General features: G+C 40.3%; 4 protein-coding genes across 27 annotated transcripts in view; 3 read left to right on the top strand and 1 right to left on the bottom strand.

Annotated features, from left to right (window-relative positions):
• Positions 1 to 1,509: 1,509 nt before the first annotated feature.
• Positions 1,510 to 3,093, top strand: LOC122397956 (cytochrome P450 9e2-like). Its single transcript, XM_043397482.1, has one exon. It carries the CDS (start codon positions 1,576 to 1,578, stop codon positions 3,082 to 3,084), a length of 1,509 nt encoding a protein of 502 aa, XP_043253417.1. The 5' UTR covers positions 1,510 to 1,575; the 3' UTR covers positions 3,085 to 3,093.
• Positions 3,094 to 3,575: 482 nt separating this feature from the next.
• On the top strand, positions 3,576 to 7,754 carry LOC122397954 (cytochrome P450 6j1-like). 2 transcript variants are annotated; one of them, XM_043397479.1, is made up of 2 exons: positions 3,576 to 4,040; positions 6,535 to 7,754. In XM_043397479.1, exons 1-2 carry the CDS (start codon positions 3,586 to 3,588, stop codon positions 7,586 to 7,588), a joined length of 1,509 nt encoding a protein of 502 aa, XP_043253414.1. In that variant the 5' UTR covers positions 3,576 to 3,585; the 3' UTR covers positions 7,589 to 7,754. The 2 variants fall into 2 exon arrangements, with proteins under 2 accessions (XP_043253414.1, XP_043253415.1); XM_043397480.1 differs by having other exon boundaries at positions 3,576 to 4,878; positions 7,373 to 7,754.
• A 1,800-nt stretch (positions 7,755 to 9,554) lies between these two features.
• LOC122397955 (cytochrome P450 9e2-like) lies at positions 9,555 to 11,476 on the top strand. Its single transcript, XM_043397481.1, has 2 exons — positions 9,555 to 11,293; positions 11,463 to 11,476. The coding sequence occupies exon 1, from the start codon at positions 9,654 to 9,656 to the stop codon at positions 11,160 to 11,162; it is 1,509 nt and encodes a 502-aa protein (XP_043253416.1). The 5' UTR covers positions 9,555 to 9,653; the 3' UTR covers positions 11,163 to 11,293; positions 11,463 to 11,476.
• Positions 11,477 to 12,291: 815 nt separating this feature from the next.
• LOC122397947 (MAP7 domain-containing protein 1-like) overlaps positions 12,292 to 15,360 on the bottom strand; it is a 219,619-nt gene continuing 216,550 nt past the window's right edge. For 4 of the 23 annotated variants that reach the window (XM_043397462.1, XM_043397471.1, XM_043397461.1 and 1 more), the window contains 2 exons: positions 14,759 to 15,015; positions 12,306 to 14,677 (listed from right to left, as the gene is read on the bottom strand). In XM_043397462.1, the coding sequence (XP_043253397.1) occupies positions 14,664 to 14,677; positions 14,759 to 15,015 (271 nt within the window). In that variant the 3' untranslated portion in view covers positions 12,306 to 14,663. Of the gene's footprint in view, positions 14,678 to 14,758; positions 15,016 to 15,360 lie in introns of all 23 variants that reach the window. The other 19 variants (XM_043397472.1, XM_043397467.1, XM_043397468.1 and 16 more) reach the window with 11 other exon arrangements.

Raw genomic sequence — 15,360 nt, 5'->3', positions numbered from 1 at the left:
TCGTGGAAAAAGCTCTTTTACTTAATCCGCACCGTTTTATATCGAAAAGATTTTGTACAACTTCCCAATAAGTTCAATTAGCAGGAGGGAAGACGTCGGTTCAGAAATTACCTTTTCGAAGGAGTCAGAACGTTTTCGGCGTAATCTGGCGTCACGGCTTTATTTTCCGGAATTACGTGGCCGCTGGCGTAAACGCGTATCTAGAATCCTCGTTTCATCCCGTGGCGATCCTTTTCTCTTTTTCAGCTGTAATAACGCGGCGCAAAGAGCTGTGCGGTATTACGTCTCCCCGTTAATTAATTTACACCGGGGCAACACTGGATTACGAAGCCCCCGAACGATTCTATTTCTTCTCGAACGGGGTGTATTGAAAAGCCATAAAAAAGTGATGTCTACATTTGCCACCCTAGCACGTCGGAACACGTTGACTCGTACAGGGGGAAAAGTGGTCAGGGAAACGGACGAACGACCACGCGGAGCATCGGTTTATTTGTAAACAATTCGTAATTCGCGCCTGAGAATACTTTCATAGATAGGAATAGAGAAAGTCCTCTGACCTTTGAAATTTATCATGCCCAAGATACTCGCTTTTAAAAGCCACCTTCAGATTTGCACGGAGAGACGAAAAATAGAACGGTGGGATTGTCATACGGTACGATGGAGATAACCTCTCGGTAGCCTTCAACGAGCAGCTGATTTTTATCGGTGTGCAACAACCAACCAACTTGCTTCACACTTGTCACACGTATACGTTCTCGTCGCTTATCAAACAAACGCCCAATAACCTATATTCACTTTGTTTGCAATCGATCCGCAAATACGGCTACTCTATCCTCTGTCATAGTGTTCCAAACATTGTCCGTTCGCGCCTAATATACCAATTCCGACGAGTTCCGATTGCTGTAAAATTGGGAATAAAATATTGCCCGGAAGCAAATTGCTCGGCAAGTTCGAGCATTCCCGCGGATACGCTTCGTTACTTATACACCGCATGCAACGCCCGGTGTATCGCGAAACGGCGTAGTAAGAGTTCTCAAGGAAACAAAACAGTTTTCCGATAGTTCCTCCAGTGTGAAAACGAACAGAGTTAGTGGAGCCTAAGCCATTAGTTTGGTAGCAGCTCCGGTATGTATCAGCGTGGAAGGAGGATAAATTACGAATCCGAGTTCAGTGCTTATCGAAGATTTCATAAAGTTTACTGTTTCGAGGGGCCGTTGCATTAAACGGAATATACTTGCAACGGAGTATGCAATTTTGCTTAATGCGAGCCACGGTATCGAGATAAGGGAGTCGCCGAATCACAGAAATGTTAATTCAGTATATTACGTACTTATCCGATGAACTTCAATGCTATATTATTAGAACTGTTGTCGGTAAACAACATGTCAAACCGCGAGATGATAAGTAATTGCGAGGTATTATTTATTGCGCAAGAGAACACACTCGCAGAATGATAATTTGATTTACTGAACATTGATATCCTTATCGCTTCTTCGATGTTTACTATAAGTAGTTTATAACGCGGTGCAAATTAAAACGCGACAGTTTCTAAGAACTTCTTCAAAGGAAGTAAGAATGGCTTCCGTGTGTTTGACGCTCTTTGTAGGCGCACTCGCGCTGTTTGTTCTCTATTTGATAAACAAATACACTTATTGGAAGAGACAAGGAATTCCAACTGCCAAAGGGTTAATACCATTACTGGGTCATTATTTACCGCTGGTGACTATCAAGTCAAGCGCCTCGGAGCTCAATCGTAAGATATACGAAAACGCCAAAAACTGTAGCATGATTGGATTGTACAAGATAACGTCTCCGGTACTCCTGATTCGCGATCCGCAGTTAGTGAAAACAGTCTTGCAGAGCAACTTCTCGAGCTTCCACGAGAACGGATGGAAAATTCAACCGGACATAGACCCTTTGCTAGCGAAGAACCCGTTTTTCTGTTACGGTGACGCCTGGTCGACGGGACGAAAACGGTTAACCTACGCTTTTTCGAGCATGAGATTGAAAATCCTCTACGAGGCTGTTAGCGGTGTGTGCAAGAAACTCGAGAGGTATCTCGAGAGGCGAGTGGAGTCGAACAACAAGTACGAAGTCGAGCTGAAGTCTTTGTTTTCAAGATTCACGGGCGAAGTTGTAGCGAACGCTGGTTTAGGCGTAGAAGGTTTTTGTTTTGAGGATGAGCCGCACTCTGGGTCCTTCGACGAGATTGGCAAATCCCTCTTCAATCCGAGCTTAAAGAACGGAATCGCAAATGCTATTATATTCTTCGTAAACACGATCAACGACGTGTTGAAGGTTGGCTTTGTACCGAAAGAAGTGGACGGGTTCTTCAGGCACGTCATCTCTGAAAACCTGCAGGCAAGAAGAAACGAAACGACACCCAGGAACGATTTCCTCCAAGTGATGATCGATCTCGAGAAGACAGAAGGGAAAAAATTGGACGAAGATACGCTCGCGGCTCACGCGTTTTCTTTCTTCTTCGACGGCTACGAAACGTCCAGTATCACGCTCAGTTTCATCGGGTATCAATTGGCGGTTTATCCGGACGTTCAAGAGAAATTGAGGGAGGAAATCAGGTCCACCATCGCCAAGTACGACGGTAAATTGACGTACGATAGTTTGAAGGAGATGAAGTACATGGATCAAGTGATGAACGAATCGCAGAGATGTTATCCTGCTTTGGGCATCATGAAGAAAATCTGCAAGGAGGAATTCGAGCTCAAAGGATCGGATGGACTGTGCTGTCGAGTGAAACCTGGAACAGAAGTTGTTATACCTAGCCACGCGTTGCATTTGGATCCCAAGTACTGGATCGATCCGGAACATTTCGATCCGGATCGATTTAGCGAAGATAGGAAGCAAAGCATCGAGAAAATGGCCTTTTTACCTTTCGGAGAAGGTCCCAGGATGTGTGTTGGTATGAGAATGGCAGTTTTGCAGATGAAGGCTTGCTTGGCAACTTTGCTGCGTAGCTACAAACTCGAGCTGTCGTCGAAAACGCAGCTCCCCTTAAAATTAACGCCGGTTCATTTCCTGTCCGCGCCAGTCGGTGGTTTATGGGCCCACGTTTCGAGAGTCTGAGAATTTTTATTAATATTAGTTTTACGATGCGCGTGACAGTAATATTTTTTAATAAAATTTGTACTCCGATACTCCGCTAGATGATACTAACGTATCTTCGGTAGAAGGTCACCTCGTCGAGACGATTATTCTACCGAATGAATTATAATTTCAACAGATTACATAATACCGTTTGACGAAATAATAACAGTCACCTAGATGGAGGCGTCAATGTAGAATCGCATGCGTAGAAACACATGTTATGGCTGGTTATCTCAATTGTTATTTATGGATGAGAGTGAATCAAGGCTAAAAATGATCGTTGAGAATTGACGTGCATGTATAATCATTTTCTAAGACTGCGCGATGCAATGTTTGGAACTTTTTGTATTTCGTTCACGATACTGATCATTGGTAATATAGCTCGAATAACTGGTTTAGGCGCTCAGTAGTCATCGAGACCAGCGTTCAGCTACATCGTAGCGACAACGCCTGCAGTCTGTTCAGTAAAGAACGGACAGAATGGATTGCACGAGTTTTACTCTCGTCGCGGGGGCGTTAAGTTTGCTGATTTTCTACCTGATAAATAAATACAGTTATTGGAAGAAGCATGGAATTCCGGTCGCGAAAGGATTCATACCGTTACTGGGTCATTTGTTGCCGGTAATAACGCTCAAGTGTAGTATGTCGGAGTGGATTCGCAAGATGTACAATGACTCTAAAAATTGCAGCATGGTTGGATTCTACAAACTAACAAAACCGGTGCTAATGGTTCGTGAGCCGCAATTAACCAAAACTATTCTGCAGACCAATTTCGGGAGCTTCCATCAGAACGGGTGGGCGATCGACCCCGAGTTGGATCCTCTGCTAAGCAAGAACCCGTTTTTCTGTTATGGTGACATGTGGTCGTTTGGAAGAAAACGTATAACGTACGCGTTCTCCAGCATGAGATTGAAAGTCCTTTTCGAGGCTCTGAAAGGAGTGTGCAAGAAATTTGAAAATTTCTTGGAAAAACGTCTGAAAACGAGCAACAAATACGAAGTTGAATTGAAGAGTTTATTTTCGAGATTCACCGGAGAAGTTGTCGCGAACTTCGGTCTGGGCATCGAGGGTTATTGTTTCGAGGACAAAACGCGTCCAGGATCCATGTATGAGATGGAACAACAGGTATTCAAACCGAGCATGATGACCGGGATTATGAATTCTATTACATTCTTCGCGCCCTCCATAAACAAAATATTAAAGGTTCCATTTGTATCGAAGAAAGTGGATACATTCATAAGGCAGGTCATCGCGGAAAACGTGGTTATGAGACAAAAGTCTACGACGCCAATGAACGATTTTCTTCAACTGATGATCGATCTCGACAAGGCAGAAAATAGGAAGCTGAACGAAGATGCGCTCGCGTCTCACGCGTGTTCTTTCTTCGTCGATGGATACGAAACGTCCAGCATAACCATCTGCTTCGTTGGGTACCAGTTGGCGGTTCATCAGGACGTTCAAGAAAAATTGAGGGAAGAAGTTAGGTCCAGCGTTGCCAGACATAACGATGCGTTGACTTTCGATGGCGTGAAAGAAATGACGTACATGGACCAAGTCATCAGCGAGTCGCAGAGGTGTTATCCCGCCTTAGGCTTCCTGTCCAAAGTCTGCACGGAGGAATTCGAACTCGAAGGATCGGACGGACTACGTTGTCGAGTGAAACCTGGAACAGAAGTCGTTATACCTAACCACGGGATGCATCTGGATCCTAAGTACTGGCCAGATCCAGAAGTTTTCGATCCAGATCGATTCGACAACGACAGGAAGCAGAGCATCGAGAAAATGACGTTCCTTCCTTTCGGAGATGGTCCAAGAATGTGCGTCGGGATGAGAATGGCACTTTTACAAATAAAAGTTTGTTTGGCAACTTTGTTGCTAGGCTACAAACTCGAGTTATCGCCAAAGACGCGATTACCTTTAAAATTATCCGCGTCACACTTCTTGTCTTCGCCCGTCGGTGGCTTGTGGGTGCATATTTCTAAAATTTAAAAGGTGTCTCTTTAGGCATATCTATAGAAATAGAATATTCATACAAACTATTACCGAGCAAACTTTTCATAACAATATTTGTATACGCTATTTTGAGTTTTCGTTCCTACTAAACTGTTAGAAATACAAGTCTTGTTTACTTTTTTGATATTATGTAAGAATGATACAAATTGATGCAATACCACCTTGGCGTTTTATTAAGATTACGAGCTGCTGTTATTTCGCCACGATTGATAAAGCAATGTGATAAATGATATGTGAGCATGATAAATGTATGTTTAAATATAATCAGACCAACAGTTGGTTGTCCATCTAATAAATTAATATTTGCGTAAACATCGTGTGTATTTTCATAATGTCACGTTGAAATTGAATAAAAGAATTTATGCTATGTAAAAAGGTCAGATAACAAACCCCTTTTATCACTAATTTCTAACTCTCATTATGCCAAATTTTATACGTAACACTTCACAATTCGACTGTATAGGAACTTATTTTCAAAAAAAGACACAATAAATGGATGTTTAAGAGTTACTTAATTTCCGGGCACAGATCTGGCGTACACAGTCATTATACTGTAAATGTATAGTTCCTTTCGGCGTTCGTTCGGTAACTGAGAGCAAATTACCTGTCGCGCCCTAATTCACTATGCGGCAAACGCCAATGTAAGATTATTTAACTTTATATGAATTTCAAAAAATAATACAACGGTAATGAAGCTAATACCAATATCAGTGAGAAACATTTCTGATAAGCAACGGGCAACCTAATGACTAGTTGTACGAACAATAACATACGCAATTTAAACTTTATCACGTGCTCCCTCGGATTCCACTTTACTGATAGAGTCATCAGTAGTGGTACGAATATACAGATATACTGTATCAATTGGTCTCGGTAAAAGCGAGACTACAGATGCAGTAATCGTCGACGAAGGTCTGTGAGAGCATCGCACGTACGGGTTGCTCCGTTCAGTAAAAGAACAATGGCTTCTACCTGGTTAACGTTTGTTTTGGGGGCGTTAGCCATATTGGTGGTCTATTTGATAAACAAATACAGTTATTGGAAGAGACGCGGAGTTCCGACCGCGAAAGGATGGATACCGTGGCTGGGACACTTTTTGCCAGTATTAACTCTGAGACTAAATGCGATGCAATTGTTGCAAAATGTGTACACAGATGCAAAAAATTATAGTATGATTGGCTTCTACATAATGACAACTCCGGCACTACTGGTCCGCGAGCCACAGTTAGTGAAGACCATTATGCAGAATAATTTTTCGAGTTTCCACGAGAACACGACGAAAATTCATCCCGATTTGGATCCTCTGGCAGCCAGAAATCCGTTTTTCAACTCCGGCGAAGCGTGGGCGAAGGGAAGAAAACGATTAACCTACGCATTTTCCAGCGGTAGATTGAAAATGCTTTTCGTGGCTGTACACGGAGTGTGCAAGAAACTGGAGGATTTTCTGGAGAGACGTTTAAAGTCGAACAACACCTACGAAGTCGAACTGAAGTCTTTGTTTTCAAGATTCACGGGCGAAGTTGTGGCGAACGCTGGTTTCGGCATGGAGGGTTTCTGCTTCGAGGACAAACCGCACCCCGAATCGTTCGATCGAATCGGTACATCGATATTGGAGCCGACTTTACTAAACGCAATTGCAAATACTATTATTTTCTTCGTACCTTCGCTCAGTAAAATATTGAGGATATCCTTTCTGCCGAAGAGGGTGGACAAATGGATAAGGCGAGTCGTCTCAGAAAATTTGGAACTCAGACTAAAATCAGCAACACCGAGGAACGATTTCCTCCAAGTGATGATCAACCTCGAAAAGGCTGAAGGAGAAGCATTGGACGAAGAAGTTCTCGCGAGCGATTCCCTTTCTTTCTTCCTGGATGGTTTCGAAACGTCCAGCATCACGCTCAGCTTCGTTGTATATCAACTGGCGGCTCATCAGGACGTTCAGCAGAGATTAAGGGAAGAAGTTCTATCTATAATTGCCAAACACGATGGTACGTTGACGTACGACGCTCTGAAGGAGATGACTTACATGGATCAAGTGATCAACGAGTCGCAAAGAATTTATCCAGCCGCTGGTGTTTTGACCAAGAAATGCACGGAAGAATTTGAACTCCAAGGTTCGGATGGACTGTGTTGTCGAGTAGAACCTGGAACAGAGATCCACTTACCTCTCGCTGCCTTGCAAGTAGATCCCAAATACTGGCCAGATCCAGAAGTTTTCGATCCAGACCGATTCGACAACGACAGGAAGCAGAACATCGAGAAAATGACATTCTTTCCTTTCGGGGAAGGTCCAAGAATGTGCGTCGGCATGAAAATAGCACTTCTACAAATGAAAGCTTGTTTGGTAACTTTGATGCGAGGCTACAAACTCGAACTATCGCCAAAGATGCAATTACCTTTAAAATTATCTGCTTCTCATTTCTTGGCTGCTGCAGTCGGTGGCTTGTGGGCGAATATTTCAAAGATTTAAGAGGTGTCTGCTTAGGTATCTGTGGAAATAAAACTTCTGTTGCAATAACATTCATTTTACGATGTGCATTATATCAAACAACATTCGTGCAATATATTCAGAATATCAATGTATGTTTAAATGTAATCAATCCAGCAGTTGTCTAATAAATTAATATTTGCATGTACATTGTTTGTATTTCCGTAGTGTCACGTTGAAACTGAATTAGTGGTTGCATCGGTGGCGAGAGTATTTTTATATAATTCTTAATAAAGGTATATTATGGCACGCGGAAGGGGCAGATGATAAATGATTGAATTTGACTTATTTTTGGTTCCTAACGCATAATTGACAGAATCTATTTAGAAAAATTAAAGGAAATTAAAATACATTTCTTAGAAATTTTGACGAAATAATGAAATGGTAATGAAATTAATACTAATGTTATTGCGAAGTATTACCTTCTGATACGCAACGATCAAGCTCATGACCAGTTGTATGAACGATAACATGTGGAATTCATCCTTTATGACGTACGCCCTTGAGATCAACTTTACTGATACAGTTATCAGTATTAGTGTGAATATACAGATATACTGTATCAATTGCTCATGGTAAGAGCGAGAAGGTCTGTGATAGCATTGCACGTACGGGCTGCTTCGTACAGTAAAAGTACAATGACTTCTACCTGTTTAACGCTTGTTCTGGGGGCTTCAGTTCTATTGGTTGTCCATTTGATAAACAAATACCGTGGCTGGGACACTTTTTGCCAGTATTAGCTCTGAGAGTAAATGCGTCGCAACTGTTGCAAAATATGTACAGAGACGAAAAAAATTATAGTATGACTGGTCAGATCCAGAAGTTTTCGATCCGGATCGATTTAGCGAAGACAGAAAGCAGAGCATTGAGAAAATGACGTTCCTTCCTTTCGGGGAAGGTCCGAGGATGTGTGTTGGCATGAGAATGGCAATTTTGTAAATGAAGGCTTGTTTGGCAACTTTGATGCGAGGCTACAAACTCGAGCTATCATCAAAGACCCAATTACCTTTAAAATGATCCGCGTCACACTTCTTGCCTCCGCCAGTCGGTGGTTTGTGGGTGCATATTTCTAAAATTTAAAAGTGACTTCATCAGTGTTAGCCATTATTTGAATAATTTTGTTTATTAAACATATATAGGTATATTAAAGATATAAAATTTATTAAAACCTAACTCAAAATGATTCTTTCCTCGTACTGTATCGTGGAAATATTCACTATAGCAATTTTTCAACAATTTGTATTAGTATCGTTCCATACTGCAGTTCGTACAACAATTTCTGCATCTTCTTTTGTAATATGCTTCGGTTATTCTTTTTTAATAAACCATTGTACAACCAGAATAATTAACAAACGTTATCTCAGTAGTAATCATTAAGGAAATTCATGTAATGTTTGCAGTAACTGCAGGTCGTAACAGGAAACGAAGCGCAACATCACGATGGAAACCAGTTTCGCTTACCACGTACAAAATATAGAAATAGAGAACTCTATAAATGATCGCAAGGTCAATTTGATCTGCATGCGCGTAATGATGTGTAGTTGCTGATTCTATTACGGAAGTCTCTTCTATTTTGTACACTCCGTGAGAAAAATGAAGGACACTTGATGAATATTCACTCCATACTTTACAGAACCACTTTGGCATTTAAGAGCAGTAATTAATTCTTTTTTAGCAACGTTTGTAACCTTTTAACTGACCCCATTCTATTTTAATTCATTGATATTTCGAACTATCTGCTATTTTTATGTATCTCTCTGTTTTTCTCACTCGTTGGTTTTGTTTTATTCTTGTGGAAATGTCCAGTGTCCGACAATAACACAACACAGATAACCGTAGGAATAATGCTACACAGTATATTCTTAGTATGCGTTGCACGGAGGCAGGCGAAACGATGACGTTGACGTCATTGGATCGCGCATTTATCTGTACAACACTGTACGTACATGTTCTATTCATTTATCGCAATCATTCGTTAATGGGTAATCGCCGGCAGCAGTACGTAACAGTATCGTCCGTGCAAATCGCTTCATAAAAGAGCAAAAGAATGGCGTCTGCCACTCTGACGCTCGTTGTGGGGGCGTTAGCCATATTGGTGGTCCACTTGATAAACAAATACAGTTTTTGGAAGAGACACGGAGTACCGACTGCGAAGGGATTGGTACCGACGTTTGGTCACGTATGGCCAGTAGTGAGTTTAAAGACTAGTATATCGGATGTGATTCGCAGAATCTACAATGAAGCTAATAATAGCAGTATGGTTGGATACTACAAAGTTACAACTCCAGTATTAATAGTTCGTGAACCACAATTAGTGAAGACCATGTTGCAGACTAATCTTCCAAGTTTCCACGAGAATGGGTTGAAAATCGATCCTGACCTAGATCCTCTAGCATCCAAGAATCCATTCTTCAATTACGGCGAGGTGTGGATGGCCGCGAGAAAACGATTGACGTACGCGTTCTCCGGTATGAGATTGAAAATCCTTTTCGGGGCTGTGGCCGGAGTGTGCAAGAAACTCGAGGACTTTCTGGACAAACATCTGAAGTCGGAGAAGACGTTCGAAGTCGAGCTGAAGTCTTTGTTTTCGAGATACACGGGCGAAGTTGTCGCGAATGCTGGCTTAGGCATCGAGGGTCACTGTTTCGAGGATAAACCGCATCCGGGATCCTTCGACGAGATGGGCAAACTTATGGTCCAGCCGAATTTAGCGACCGGATTTGTGGTTATGATTTTCTTCTTCATGCCTGTGCTCGGTAAAATTCTTAGGGTTCCCTTTGTGCCGAGAAAGTTGGACAGATTTATAAGACACGTTATCGCGGAGAATATGAAGATTAGACGAGAATCGCAGACACCGAGGAACGATTTCCTTCAAACGATGATCGAACTCGAGAAGGACGAAGGGAAAAAAATGAACCAAGAAATTCTCACGGCTGACGCGCTTTCATTCTTTGTCGACGGATACGAAACGTCCAGCATCACGCTCAGTTTCGTCGGTTATCAATTGGCGGTTCATCAGGACATCCAAGAGAAGCTGAGGGACGAAGTTACGTCCACGATTGCCAAACACGGCGGTACCTTGACCTACGACAGCCTAAAAGAAATGACTTACATGGATCAAGTGATGAGCGAGTCGCAGAGAACGTATCCAGCTGTGGGCTTCCTTACCAAGCTGTGTACCCAAGAATTCGAGTTCGAAGGATCGGATGGTCTGCGTTGCCGAGTAAAGCCTGGAACAGAGGTCATTGTACCTATTCATGCACTGCACCTAGATCCCAAGTACTGGACCGACCCGGAAGTATTCGATCCAGAACGATTTGACAGCGTCAGGAAGCAGAGCATCGAGAAAATGACCTTTTTACCTTTCGGGGAGGGTCCAAGGATGTGCGTTGGCATGAGAATGGCAGTTTTGCAGATGAAGGCTTGCGTGGCAACTTTGCTGCGTGGCTACAAACTCGAGCTGTCGCCGAAAACGCAGCTTCCTTTACGGTTATCGTCAGCTCATTTTCTATCTTCCCCAGTCGGTGGCTTGTGGGTGAAGATTTCAAAAATTTAACAACCAAGGTCTGCAAAAATAGTAATATGTACTTTAAACTCAATCTCAATTTACTGAGACAAAGAAACAAACGAATGACGTAACATAAGGAAAACAACTCTGAACTAATACTACGTTATGTGCTTATATAAGTCTTATTCGCATCATTTTTCATTCATATCCTTTTATAATTCCCGTACTCTTTTCTGTATTTTTGTACCTATTAACCGTCCAACTAAAAAAATAAAAAATTAAATATAAAATGTAGACGATCCAAGCAAGGTGTATTTATTTAGTTCTTTTTACCTGCAGTAATAATAGTAATAATTTAAAGTTACATTTTCTTAATCAATTGAACAATCTTGACAGCAAGTTATTCAGGCGATTAGTTTACAACAGGGTATCGAACTGGATTCTTTTGATACTTAATAATTCTGCTCTTTCCTTGAACCACTCCATACACGGAGCTCACGTTCTCTTAAATTTTCTCGTGGCGGAGTGTAATATTTTTAATTGGAGTATAAATTCCCCTGCGATTCAACACTGAATACTTTCCAACTCTTGCACGAGGCGTGCAAGCACGAAGTAGGTTTTAAAATTGAGGCGAACCGTACGCTTTGACTAGAAAGAGTGTTTCGCGTTTCAGCGTATAAACGGAAAGTAAGAAAGACCAAAGGGGTAGCAAAACGCCCAAGAGACGTTGACGGACAAGAGTCTCGGAGACGTACGTGAATAATAGAAAAAGGAAAGAGGTGCCAGTAAATTTCGTAGGAGATGAATACGTTTTCCTACGGACACAATCGTAGCAAACGCGGAAAGAGTCTCGGTCGGACGTCTGGAACAGGGTTGACGGAAAATTTTCGCAGACGTGAGCATTACTTTTTACGAGTGTGGCACCTAAGAGACCAACCGTATCCGTGAAACGCGCTCTTAGGTGCTTCATATTTTATACCCTGTTGCTTTCGACACCCGTTGCACAAGTAGTGCAACTATCTCATATAGTTTCAAATGAAAATAGATGTTATACGTGTTCTCGCAGCGACGAATATAAGAATACGTAATATGCGTGAAAGCATTATTGTAGTTTGTGTCTTCTTTGGAAAAGAAAATATCCAAAGTGTGACCGGATACACCGAAAAGTGAAATAGCACGTTAGGAGGTTTATTAAATGATATCTCTTTTATTTTTAATATTAAGTATTTATTACATACAAGCATTTATACAATACGAAGTATCTTTAGACGTGACTGATGATATTTAGCGTTCTCAGTATTTGTATTGTTTAGAAACATTCTTTCGTATGTATTGAGATTATTATTATTGTTATTATTCTTATAGTTATTATTAATTACGTGTCCTTATAGAATAGTTTTAGTTAGACCGAATAGAGCAGTTTGAATAAATAAACACGATACATAGTCATTGCATACTTTTGTCGTGAAAAGCAACGTCGTACTTTTATAGTGAAAAATAATCATTCACGGAGTATATCGTCAAAATTACGTAAGACGGATTCGAATTCCCTTGTCGGTACCGTGACTACGCGCTCGAAAAAGCCTTAGGCGATCAGAATGCCTTAGGATCGTATGCATCTGTACAGCAGTGTGCTACAATTTTCAATGAAAAATAAAAAAGAAACGCGCATTCGTACTCGTTCAAACGTTAGTTCACAGGTTTCGTGCGACAGAAACAATTTGCGACATGAAACACTGCGGTGTTACATACATGTATGCTCGACGACCTTAAATTAAACAGTTTTCGAAGAAAAGAACCGGCAGCACGTATGCAGCGGCGAATTTCATCAGATCGTTCGCGATATTAAATATACGTAGAAAGATAACAGGGAAACTCGTAATATCTCACATGTAGCACGAACACAAGAAAAAAGAAGAAAAGCAAAAACGGTGTACAGAGTTCGTAAATCAGTGATATCCTTTCAGACGTGTCGATGACTCTCGTTTATTTCTGTTATTCGAAAATAAAAATAATATCGGATTACTTTATTACCCTCGATGCAAATAGCCATACACAGGTCGGGCATTATCACGCGCCTGCGGTTAAGAAAATGTTACAACACGATTTGTATCTGTGTCAAGAAATGATACCCATTTTATAATAGTATGCCACAATAGTAACAAATAATTCATGTACTTATACACCAATTACAATAATTGCTCAATAACATCAGGCTTCTCAAATTATCGTTTTCTATCTGTATACTAGTATGATACCACTATAATGAATAGCCACCACTGGATAACGCAATGTGTGACCGTGTAATTTCGTGTACTCGATTTCCATGAAATAACTGGCGAGGCTGAGCTCTTCACTAGAATTTGCATGATTACGTTAACCTGTTGTTTTAGTATTGAAACGTGTAAACTGGCGATTTCGCATTTCACCGACTATCGTAGTCTAGCAGAACATCATTTACAAAGAAAGTAACATAGCTATCGTTTCGTTTATTCCGCGAACGTATGCAGTGGCTATTTCACAAAGCAATCGCCGTCTTCATTCATCGTCGTCATCATCACAGCTAGAAAATTTATGTTAGATTCGCGAAAACATAACAGTAATGAAAATCTAGTTGGATACCTAGAGTACCAATATTAGGTGTGTTTTCTATAAAAAAAAAAATAAAACAAAAAAAAAAAATACGATAAAAACAGTAAAATTGCTTGACTAGTGAGCGCACGCCCCAAAAATGTAGTATGGAAGAAATGGTTTTTTTCTTTTTTTACATCATATCTGCAAAGGATCTTACTAGATATGATTATACATAGATTCCTTTTCTATATTCAAATTCTATAAGGTAATATTATACTATCTCTTATGTAAGAACAATCATTGGAGCTTACCTCCTACGTCATTTTGGCAGATACAGTTTCGCATGATACATCGTTTTTTTTTTCGAACCAATTCACAATCTTGTGCTATGTTTGTCAAGCCGTTTTACACATTCGTTCACGTATACAAATCACGAATGCACTGATTTCCCTATTCAAAAATCGTAAAATCTCGTTTCGTTACATTTTCGATAAAAGACTCACAAAACATAAAACATCATTACGGTACGGACGAAAAATGCGTGAAATTAATTTAATGAAATTTGTTACAGTAAAAGTATATACGCGTGTTTGAAATCATATTACGTTATAAACAGGCCTCATTCCCTTTAAAGGTCCTCTAAAACATTAGATTTATATCCTAATAGCATACTATAACGGACTGAGTGCCTATTTGCTGTTTGCATAATATTATTAATTAACATTATATATTATTTTACAATTCTCGTGACAACGTTTAAGGACAAGGTAGTCTTTTCATTTTTTTTTTTCATTTTTTGACGTAGTGCCCCCATTCTCTACTTAGATCTCCATTTCTACACATCGATAGCGCTTATTTACATTATCTCATAAATGACGTCATTTCAATTATATACCTATATTGCTTGCTGTAAGTAACAGGGCATTTCGATCCAATTGTTCTTCTTCCTTTTCACCAGAATGTTTAATACGCGCATTATGATAAAAGATCTGCAGACCAAGAATATTGTGCGTTACATTTACATTTAACACATAAATGCAGGGTGTCGCGATAGTAATTAATACACGTACCTGGTACTTGACTATTATCTTGTGGTTTGTTGTTTATAAAAGAATCCTGGAACGGATTTACATTGACGTTAGTAGCAGTAGGCATGTATGGGTTGGCCATTGGAGTGAAAGGTATAGCTGCTGGATTTAGGTTCGAGTTGAGGGTGTCTTCGTTGGCCAAATTAGATGTCAGTTCGAGTATTGGGCCACTACTGCTATTACTGAGAGAGTCGAATTCCGTTAGGTCTAACAGGTTGTTGGTCACGTTGTTTTGTTTGCTATAAAATCAGCCAAAAAGGAAACATACAAATACTAAATAATAGGCGAATAACACTAGAAACTACGGCTTCAGCGTATTGTAATTTCGTGATAAGAAATTACAATTACTAATCGACTAAGCCAAATTATATACGAGTCATACCTTGAACACTATTTTACTAAAATTAATATATACATATCATAATAGAATTTGTTACTATCTAGATTTGTTAATTTCTTAATATAGAAGCTAATTTTCGAATATCTAATGTTATCTAAAATTTTTCACGAATGACGAAGGAAATAAACGATTAACAACTATATACTTTTTTCGCTCACTTTCTTCGTGTCATTTGTCTTGTACG

Source organism: Colletes gigas, unplaced genomic scaffold (genome assembly GCF_013123115.1).
Source record: "Colletes gigas isolate AHSC1104 unplaced genomic scaffold, ASM1312311v1 Colletes_gigas_Sc00010, whole genome shotgun sequence".
NCBI classification, from domain to species: Eukaryota; Metazoa; Arthropoda; class Insecta; order Hymenoptera; family Colletidae; genus Colletes; species Colletes gigas.
This window is presented reverse-complemented; position numbering and strand designations above follow the sequence as displayed.

Coding starts and splice junctions, on each gene's coding strand:
- LOC122397956 (XM_043397482.1), top strand. CDS start 1,576: ATGGCTTCCGTGTGTTTGACGCTCTTTGTAGGCGCACTCGCGCTGTTT.
- LOC122397954 (XM_043397479.1), top strand. CDS start 3,586: ATGGATTGCACGAGTTTTACTCTCGTCGCGGGGGCGTTAAGTTTGCTG. Junction 4,041..6,534: donor GTCCTTTTCGAGGCTCTGAA/AGGAGTGTGCAA, acceptor CGTGGCTGTACA/CGGAGTGTGCAAGAAACTGG.
- LOC122397955 (XM_043397481.1), top strand. CDS start 9,654: ATGGCGTCTGCCACTCTGACGCTCGTTGTGGGGGCGTTAGCCATATTG.